At 42.1% G+C, this 10674-nt stretch overlaps 1 protein-coding gene across 2 annotated transcripts; it reads right to left on the reverse strand.

Annotated features, from left to right (window-relative positions):
• Positions 1-850: 850 nt before the first annotated feature.
• On the reverse strand, positions 851-7807 carry HIKESHI (heat shock protein nuclear import factor hikeshi). 2 transcript variants are annotated; one of them, XM_015852402.3, is made up of 6 exons: positions 7691-7807; positions 7345-7431; positions 6872-7109; positions 3766-3917; positions 2612-2730; positions 851-1063 (listed from the first exon to the last, which is right to left on the reverse strand). In XM_015852402.3, the coding sequence occupies exons 3-6, from the start codon at positions 7020-7022 to the stop codon at positions 1009-1011; spliced, it is 477 nt and encodes a 158-aa protein (XP_015707888.1). In that variant the 5' UTR covers positions 7023-7109; positions 7345-7431; positions 7691-7807; the 3' UTR covers positions 851-1008. The 2 variants fall into 2 exon arrangements, with proteins under 2 accessions (XP_015707888.1, XP_015707887.1); XM_015852401.2 differs by lacking the exon at positions 7345-7431.
• Positions 7808-10674: the final 2867 nt, after the last annotated feature.

A 10674-nucleotide genomic window follows, 5' to 3' on the forward strand; every position in this document is an offset into this window, starting at 1 on the left:
TGTTTTGATGGAGACGCTCTGTTCTAGGTTCTGAGAACAGACAAGTTCTATGGAGAGGCTCATAGGATCAAGTGAAGCTTCAGTTCACTCCACATCAAAGAGTTTCTCTACGTAAACACCAATAAATTCCCCTCAAACACTGCAAAGGTACCTCACAGATCCCTGAAATGACTTTAAACACCTTGATGTAACCCATTATTCTCACAGAAAAAAAACCCGTCTACATACCAAGAAGCATTTTTCCCCTCTTTTCATAATTCATGCCACAAATAGAGAAAGCTGGATGGAGACAAAATTCACCAAGTACCTGCACTGTCAATGACCAGTCACCCCACAGCTCTAGGCTGCAAAGTACAAACCTATAAGTCCAAGTATGACCTCTAACAGCTGTTTCAAATGTATTTATTTGGCCAGCATGGAAGAAGTCCCAGGGACTACTCTCTAAACTACACTTCCACATAGGGAAAGTTCAAGTCAGATACCTGAGATTAAGCTCCACAGCACATTCCAGACAAAGGGAGGGAGGTGTAATAATCCATACAAGCTGGGGACAGGAATCTGAGCTGCCCACGAATTAAAAGCATTTACAGCACAAGGACCAGCAAGAAAAACGCCACCATGATGCTTCCCCATCATTCACCACAGTGAGATTAAGAGGGAAAAGCGACATCAATTTTACTTACAGTTAAACACACCTCAAAGCTTCACAAGTATGAAACTGCTTTTCATTTTTCATATTGTAGTTCCTTCCATTTTAAATACAGCTTCAGGAGATTCTTTCTACACACACAACACTGACTTTTGCTGTAGTCAAGTATTTCCATTTAAAAAAAAAACACACATAAGCAAGTAGTTTTCACAGATTTTAATTTTAAATAATTTGAGTAATATAAAAGTTACAGGTTGGTCTATTCAGACTAATCGTTTTCTTCTGCCTCAAGGTTCTTCCGCCAAGTTATTCACTGTATATACCAGATCAGAGAGCACTTCAAGCAACGTGATTCAAGCTTATGTTTTCCAGAAGAAAGGATTCTGTGTCAGGCGTCTCTGGAAGTTCTCATACCTACCGAAAATAAGTAAATACATAAACTCCAATAGGAATCCTGAGAAATTAGTCCACATTATTTTTTCATCTCCCCAAATAATTCTAGCTTCCACACTTATTATCCACAGTCACATTTCAGCAAAATCTAATTAAGTAATTAACAGTGTAGAATGAAGCCTGCCAATACATCATCCTAATTTCACTTTCCTAACCAGCAAAGGTGTGCAAACAATGTTGGAATCCATTACAGATCCAGAACACCAGGGAAGAAAAAAGCAAAACCAAAACCAGAGGAAGTACAGTTTGCATGGCTTTCTCAGCTTGCAGACTCTGAACCTGGAAAGCCCTTCAGATCAGCATAAACACAAGCTGTAAGATAACACAAGCTACTACTGCTGAAACAAAGACAATGAAAAACCTCTACATCTGGAAATTTCTAGGCCAATTCTAATTAAAGGATAGATTTTGAAAGGCTTTATTATCATCCTACTCATATTAAAAGGAAAGAAAAAGGCTTATTAATTAATGACATTGTAAACCAACTAAATGCATTTCTACTGCAGCCAGCCCAATGCAGAGACCTCAAATACCATTGTAGAAGCTATAATAAAATACATTATAGTGACTCACAAAACAGATGAAATAAAACATTTTCCTTTTGGCTGTAATCAGTTTAACAGATTTACATGCAGAAAATGTGTTTGCTTTATTGGAGTGACGCCTCACTTCACTTTACTGTTTAGAACAAAAGCAAATTCAGCATTACTCAGGGAGCAGCCAGACATTACCCTGCTTTTTCAGACTGTCTTCCCTTTGGTTTCCTACTGGAGAACCCCCACCTGTGGGATGTTTACAATTACCTTCTATATAGAAGAAATCTGGATCAAATTACATTTCCAGAGGAAACACGTTGCTTATGTTAACTGCTCACCTACTCATGCTGACCTCAACTATCCAGAAAGCCCAAAATACTGTTTTAAGAAGGGCTTACGCCAATAAATATTGAAGTAAAAGCTTATAAATTGTAGGAAAGAATTTTAAAGACATTCAGAAGTACTGCCTATAGTTCACCTCCAGACTGCAACCATCCCTGATAGGAATTCTCTTTTAAGCCAGTTGCTGGAAAACAGCACTCAGGGAGACTAATTTGTGCTGATGGCAGAACCACGTAAATTGGAACATGATTTCTCCATCCCTCCCACCTCCTTAAGCAACATAACCCTGATGGCACTATGTCTATGAAGGCTTCAAGCATAAAAACAACTCCTAACAACAAACTGACAGGCATCACGGATCCATTTGCCCTTTACTCAAAAACCTGCAGTCAGCAACGCACTGCAAACCGATATGTATAAAGGGTGACATTTCCAGATGCAAATGCAAAGGCAAAGGCTATAAAAGCTACATGAAAACGATGACAAGTTAAAAAGCAGTAGACAGAGCATCTTAGATCCAGAGCAGCATTTTTACATCATCTCACTGGAAGAGTGTGACACTAATACTTAGAAAACAGCTGTTTTGGTGCCTAGTAACTACACATTAGTTACTAAAGATCATTTCCATTACCATTTCAGAACGACATTTGCAGGAATAAAAGCCTCGGAGGGGTTTGGTGTCATCTGTGCCTGAGTAACAGCAAACGAGGATGCAAAGTTATAGAAGTTATCCAACATTTTCTGGGTGAACTGAAATAACAGAGAGAGGCTCAGTAAGTACTTGGTTAAATACGGTTTGTTGTGCAGTATTTCGGCAGATATACAACTCCTATGTGAAATAAAAACAGCACTGCCATCTAGAACCCAGTGGAAGTACGAACATTAGAGCAAGAGAAGTCAGTTTAGAAAGAGATCAAAAGATCCTAACTCTTAGTTTTGCCCTCAGATCCACCTGCTGTTTAGAAAACATTTTCAGATCTTCACTCGTGTCCCTTCCCCTGAAGGGAAATTTCCTTCAGCTATGTAGTCTGTGATTCTTTCCTCTTTCTCCTACTTGCTCTAGGAGAAAAATGTGATGTTTTTGTGGGGCAACAAATTATTTCCAGAGATAGTAAAATGATAGAGTAAAACAGAAACTGGAGCAATATAGAGAATCACACAATAGTCTGGGTTGGAAGGAACCTCTGAAGATCACCTAGTTCAATGCCTGTGCCATGGGCATGGATGTCTTGCATGAGCTCTAGTTGCTCCAAGTCCTGTTCAACCCAACAAAACAAAACACATTTCTGTGGGAGAAGGCATGATTTTATCATGCTGCAGTACTAGATCAGAAGGATTTCTTATGAGGCAGTGGTATATCTACATATTTATGTTAATCCAGCCCATGTATACCTTAACTTTTGTGTAGTTTTTGACCGTTCTTGCAGAATTCTGTGCACTTAAATTCCAGCATCTAGAAATCAGCAAAGATTCACTGTCTTACATGCATTTCGCTGTAGCTGCTCCTATATGGAAGACTCGCCCACTTTTTATACCAGTAACATAGGTATGGCAGAATACATTGGCTGAATACAATACAAAATCTGATTACTTTCAAAAGACAGCCTTCTAGCATAAGGAAAAGTCATTTCAAGTTTTCAAACTAGCTGATGACAACTAGGTTGGTTACAACCCTAAAACATCCCCAAACATCTTTGTTTTGTACTCTGAATTAGTTATTCAGAGCCTGTACTTTAAAAACTACGGAACTGCAGAGGATTTCTGAGAACAGGATATTTGAAATACCTCTGTGAATGAATCTACTGATGACACAGCAGCATTTGCCACAGGAGTCTGTTGTGCCAGGTTCTCCAGCAGCTCCACCGAGATGCCGATCTGGGCCACCGTTGGTGTCTGCGGGAGGTTCATGGCACCGAAGGGGTGCTGGCTTCCCTTCCCTGAAAGCACCACAAACAGCACATGTTAGACCTGATATATGTTTGAAGATAGTGCTACCGAGATTCCAGTGTTCCTTCTATATGAGGAGGGAGGTGTGGAACGCATCTCCCTATCACTGAAATCAGACAGTACAGTCCAAACACAATGGTACATGTACACACAAGCACATACATTACAGAAAATCAGGAAACACACAGCACTGCTGCACAACAGCTTGACTCACTCACTCAAACTTGGTGCTTTTGAATCTGTTTGTGCATGAAAAAACAGACCACGTTCCATCAAGATCACTCTGACTTGAAGCTACCCTTGAGCAGGTCTGCACAGCCCCACATATCAGCAGAACAGCTGGAAACCATCAAGGGTGAAAGAAATAACCATGGAGCAGAAAGGCCTCTGGTTTTGCAAAAGCCACAGAAAGAACAATACATTAAGCAGAAAAACACCCCCATGTTGCATATTGCTCTTGTAGGCATCATCACAGCCCCTGTCATCACTTCTGACTCAGTATTAACCAGCAGTTCCTGCCTAAGCTTCAGCTAGAATCTCTGCACACAGTGACAAACATCTAGAGACAAGTGGCTTTAATCATACAAACTTCTACAGGGGACCATGGTGCTACGAGGAACAACAGAAAAGTCTGCTTTTAGACTTAACAAGTTACTACCAAGACTACTAAGAAGCACAACCTGACCAGCTTCTTACAGCTATAGAGGAACTCTAGAGGAATCTTTTAGATGGTTCCATGGCATTTTTCTGAGACACCTTCAGAACCATATCTGGAAACCTCTTATTCAAGAAAGATTATCTGAGTAATAACACCTGTAATCAGGAAAAAGAGTCCAAGTTAATGATTCAGTTCCCACTCCACACATGATTTTTTCATATTGAAGTGCATTTCCTAAAAGCAATTTCCCCTTTGGTTCAGTCCTGACAAACTATTGGTACCAAACTTGGAAACACTTATGTTCACCAGCACTGGCCTTACTAAGTGAGCAGGGGACAGAAAGAAGAAGCAAACTAAAAACCCTGGGGCAACAACACTCCTAACATCACAACCACTCCTAAAAACATGCAACACAGGCAACTTACATTGCAAAACCAGCATTCCAGACACTATGCACACTTAAGAGCTATAAACTGTGCAATTAAACTTTCCCAAAGCTGGCGTGTTCACCACTTCAGCTGATTACTTATATCCACAGAGGTAATGCATGCTGGCCTTTATCACACAGTAGGAAAGAAACTCTGCTACCATCACTGCTTCACACAGTAGGAAAGAAACTCTTCTACCTTTGCTTCATCACAGGGGAACTGACAAACGATAAGGAACAGAAATTTGTTCCACATTCAATAATGGAATAAGCTGAAGACAACACAGCACACCACAGAGCAGCAGCCGTTAATACTGCTCAACAGCAGGCTCCAAAAGTTAGCCTGAGAAAATCAAACAGATTTCAGAAGACAGCGATGCCTCTCTGATTCCTTTCTCTATAACCACTTGCTTTTGTTTCCCCTTTTCAGCCTCAGCCTTCCTCACTGAACATGGCTCATTATCACAGCATCAGCTCGTTCTGACTCCTACAGCCTGAAATAAGCTGTAGACAACAACAGAACAGCTGATCAGAGCAAGCACAGCACCGCCACCTGGCATGGGTAACACATTCACCCATGCCACAAAGCTCATCCTCAAGAACAGTCCCTTGCACACTGATGCGACTGAACTGTTGAAACAGAAGTAAAAAGGTAGTTCAGAAGAAAGTGAAGATTTCTTCCTTGAAATATATGGTTAAAGGTACTGCTCTGTAAAAGCATCTGAAACTACCTTTACCTACAAAGCTCTCAGAATCATAGAATCATAGAACTACCCAGGTTGGAAAAGACCTTGAAGATCATCAAGTCCAACCGCAGCCTAACCAGTACCCTAACTCTAAAAACCCTACACTAAATCATATCCCTAAATACATACAGATTAGGAAATCTTTGGAGTATGATGAGCATGCTGCAAAAACTGACAGAAAAAAAACCTTCATTCTTTATTAGTGAAATGCTTTAAAGCTGCTTGATGGATGTACGTTCCCCTAGTGGCTCTGTCTTGGGGGTGGTTTGTTGTTTTTACAATGTGCCTAATAAAAAATGCCCACATCATTATGTATTAACAGAAAATACACACACACACACACACACACAGAGGTCAGGTAGCATCAGCCTTCTCTGAATCAGCTCAAAACCACTACAACATTTGAAAGACTGATAATAAACTCTTTACTGGACCATTATGTAGTGCACACTACCAGAGGCAGCGAGTTTTCTGAAGTCACCGTGCTACACTTTGCTTATTGCAAAACCTTTCTCTGTGCTGCAAAGAATACAACAGCTAGACAGCGAGAGCAAGAAGAAATACTGCAGCATTGTCTAGCTGAACTCATAGAATCATAGAATTGCCCAGGTTGGAAAAGACCTTGAAGATCATCAAGTCCAACCGCAGCCTACCCATAGTACCCTAACTCTAAAAACCCTACATTAAAATCATATCCCTGAGTACCACATCCAAACGGCTCTTAAACACAACCAGGGATGGCGATTCAACCATCTCCCTGGGGAGCCTATTCCAGTACCTAAATGAAAACTGCACCAAGGAATATACAGACTCATTCTTAATCAGATTCTGTGGAAGCACTGGAAAACATGTCAAACCTGTTGAACTGAATTTCCAGACTGACACTGTATATGAGATAAGAAGAGCAATAGAGTTGATTAAGAACATAAAGGTACATGCAGACTTTCACAGAAGTGACTGAATGCTTCTAGTTACTCATCTGCTACGGACTGCCTGAATACAGAGAGACACCTTTATAAACACCTTTAAAAAACACCTTCTGACATTTACTCCCTCATACACACATACAGTAACACACTCATTTTGCTGACTGCTACTTTGTGCTGTACTTACCAGATTTCAAACCAGAAATTTTAAAGATCGCACTTGGTTTCTCGTTAGTAACAAACCCCAGTAGCTGCCACACTGCCATCCCACTCTGGTCCGGGTAACAAAAGTAGACAGATCCTCCCATTCCTTCAGGAAATGGCACAGTTCCCAGCATGAAGACCACGACATGGTTGATGTTTTCATAGTCCGGTAAGTCAAACACAAATTTGTCTTCAGCCACTTGCTGGGGAGCTGCTTGTACCTATAGAGAATAAAGCCTTCGTTAACACGTTCCATTTTAGGCTAACTATAAATAGCCCTTTACAGAAACATACCTATAGTCAGACATAACAAGAAGTGAGGCGTGTACTAACCTAAACAGCAAATAGTTGGGTGAAAGGCAAACAAAGCAGAACTGCAATAACTATCACTGGAAAAGCACAACAGTCTTCTACCTACACTAAAAGTATCTCCTACCCAGCACTATAAGAGAATACCTTCACTCCCCACGTGTGTTAATAGGGTGCAGAAGAGGTTGCCAAGTCTATAAGCAGTGGCTGGTACAACCCCAGGAGCACGGCAACCTGTTCACACAGGAAACACAATAAACCTTCAGACAGGCGGCACGGGCGACCCCAGACAGATAACCTGAAGATAACTCTTCACCCCCAGATGCAACACCCTGCAGCCAATGTCTCTTTAAAGCAGCCTTTTTTTTCTCTGAGGATCCCACTAATTAGCAGAAAGGACAAGATCCACAACGGAATTGTCCGTGAGGACGGGAGGCGCGGCCCCTCGGGAACCACCCCCCCCCAACCCGAGCGGGCTGAGGGCCCCGCTCACCAGCCTGCCCGCCACCAGGCAGCCGAACATGGCGGCGGCGGCCACCACAGAACCCCCCTCAACCGCTCCGCTGCTGCCCAGCCTCCTCCATGAGCCACGGCTGCCGGAAGAAGCTGCGCCGCCGTCACCCCGAGTGCCTCCATCACATCCGGTGCCTGCGCAGACTACAACTCCCATAGCGCACCGCAAGTGCCCTGTCGATTCAGTCAGTGAAGACCGATGGTTTTATGTGTTATAACAAGTGCGTGGCCAGCAGGTCGAGGGAGGTTATTTTCCTCTCTATAGTCTTCCCTGATGTTGCTATGTTGTCACATATCCCGTTTCTGGGCTCCTTGGCCATGGAGATTATTTGGGTCCAATCTCCTGTCTGAAGTAAAGCTGAAAGACCTGAAGAAAAGATCACAGAATCGCAGAATTATCAAGGTTGGAAAAGACCTAGAAGATCATCCAGTCCAACTATTACCAATACTTCCCGGCTAAATCATATTCATCAACACAACATCCAGACATTTCTTGAACACTCCCATGGTCAGTGACTCCACCACCTCCCTGGGCAGTGCATTCCAATGCCTCACCACCCTTTCTGAGAAGTAATACTTCCTAATGTCCAGCCTGAATCTGCCCTGGCGCAGCTTAAAACCATTCCCTCTAGTTCTATCATCGATTACCCAAGAGAAGAGGCCAACCCCCAGCTCACTACAACCCCCCTTCAGGAAGTTATAGAGAGCTATAAGGTCTCCCCTGAGCCTCCTCTTCTCTAGGCTGAACAATCCCAGCTCCCTCAGCCTCTCCTCATATGGCCTGTGCTCCAGACCCCTCACCAGCTTTGTAGCCCTCCTCTGAACATGTTCCAGGGTCTCAATGTCTTTCTTGCAGATGACTGAGAGGGGATCTTATCAGTGCTTATCAATTAGGTGGAAGGCAGAGTGATAGAGCCAGGCTTTTCTCACTGGTGCCCAGTGACAGAGCAAGGGGCAATAGGAACAAATGGGAACACAGCGAGTTCCATATGAACACAAAAGCTTATTTACTGTGAGGGTGATAGAGCCTTGGAACAGGCCGCCCTGAGATGTGGTGGACTCTTCCTTCTCTGGAGATACTCAGAACTCATTTGAAAGCTTCCCTGTGCAACATGCTGTAGGATACCTGCTTTGGTAGGAGGTTGTGCTCCATGATCTCCAGAGGTCCCTTCCAAACCCATGCAGTTTTGTTATCCTCTAAAATGATTTATTTATTCACATGACACAGATTCTGCCAGTCATAAACACGGGAATTTTACATATGCTCAAAAAACATTGCATGTATTCAAAGGAAAATACAGTTTTAAACTGTAATTGGGGAGACTTAGATTAGATATAGGAGGAAATTCTTTACTCACAGTACAGTGAGACTCTGGCACAGGCTGCCTATGGAGTCTGTGGGTGCCCCATCCTTGGAGGTGCTCAAGGCCAGGTTGGATGGGCCCTGGGCAGCCTGAACTGGTGGGTGGCAACCAGCCCATGGCAGGGAATTTGGGAATGGATGGACCTTAAGGTCCCTTCCAACCCAAAATATTATGTTATTCTGTGATTAGATGAATAGTACTACAATTGCTTTAACTACAGAGGATGCAACTCCAAAGCAAACTGCTTTTACCTTGTGCTTCTACTCTTGTGTATGATTTCTGCAGGCCGGAGATGAGGCATTAGGATTTCATCAAGGCAGCTATTCCTTGCTCTGAGTTAAGATATGGCTGATGAACTCTGCATAGTGAAGTGCTGAGGGAATTTTGTATCTTGTTTCTGTATCTAGAAATTGAAGTTGATGTTGCTATGAAAGCGAAAGATGAAAGCCAGAGTGTTTAAATTCAGATAAAACTGGCCAAAGAAATTAGAAGCAAATAAAATCTGCATTTAGAAAACTGAGAAATTGAAAAGCAATGCTTAAGAGAACAAAAACAAAAACAGTCTGATTAAACATGCTGACATGCTCTAAAAGTACACTGAAAGAATACTGACCTAACAATATATGGAAGTGCATTAGCGTGAAAAAGAATTTGCCTTAATAGCTATAGTGCAGGAGCTGGCAGCTTCTACTGGTGAGATTTCTGCGCCTGCATCAAACCTTCCACAATCAAATGCCATGGTTAACATCATTCATCAGCTCAGTAAAACTGATAGGAACAATCCCTGTTCTCTGTGGGCAAGCTCAAGGATGGTCTTTGCTATGCCATCACTCCTCACTTGCTGCCAGTGCCTCTCAATGTTTTCCAGCTTTCTGTAAAAATAGAGAGGGATTGTGATAGCAATAGGGTTAACTTCAATACAGAAGGTCAGCAGAAGGTGACAGGGAACCTGTTGCTTGCATTTCACAGACATTGATACATCTCAGAGAAGATAAGGAGCAGATCTGGAGCCCTGTGCCACATTAAGAGGAAGAACCTTCTGGTGGCTGAAAATGTTTGCACTTTCTCCTTGGGCTATGGGTTGAAATTAGCATGTGGTAATTCGCTGCCTTTCTCTAACATACATAAAAAATATCTAACATTTAACACCTTTCTTAAGTCCTCGGTGCTCAGGAGATGATCTGCCTATAGAACAATGGAAAAATGGCATAGCTATGTCAAGTGATGTAAATTACATATGAACAAGACTAAAAAGAATATAGTGAACCAGCAGATACACCTTTAGGTCCTGCACAGCACCTCGTATATACTTCCTTGTAAGGAATTATCTCATTTGAATTTGTAACAGTGTAATAATGTGATCAGTAATATGCCTTATTACTATTTATCATTGTTGACTGATAATGCAATTTTTGTCTAGGCATATTTTCTTTAGGATTAACGTGATAATTATGTTTAAATAAAACACATTTCAAGTCATGGATTGATACTCACCTTTTGACAGAAAATGAAATGTGGAATGAAGAGAGTGTAAGCTTTGGAGGGGTGAGAAGGGACAGCTCACAGAGACTGAGTTTAAGTCTCTGTTCATAGGGACTTC

Source organism: Coturnix japonica, chromosome 1 (assembly GCF_054131305.1).
Source record: "Coturnix japonica strain WE chromosome 1, WE-NBRP24, whole genome shotgun sequence".
NCBI lineage: Eukaryota > Metazoa > Chordata > Aves > Galliformes > Phasianidae > Coturnix > Coturnix japonica.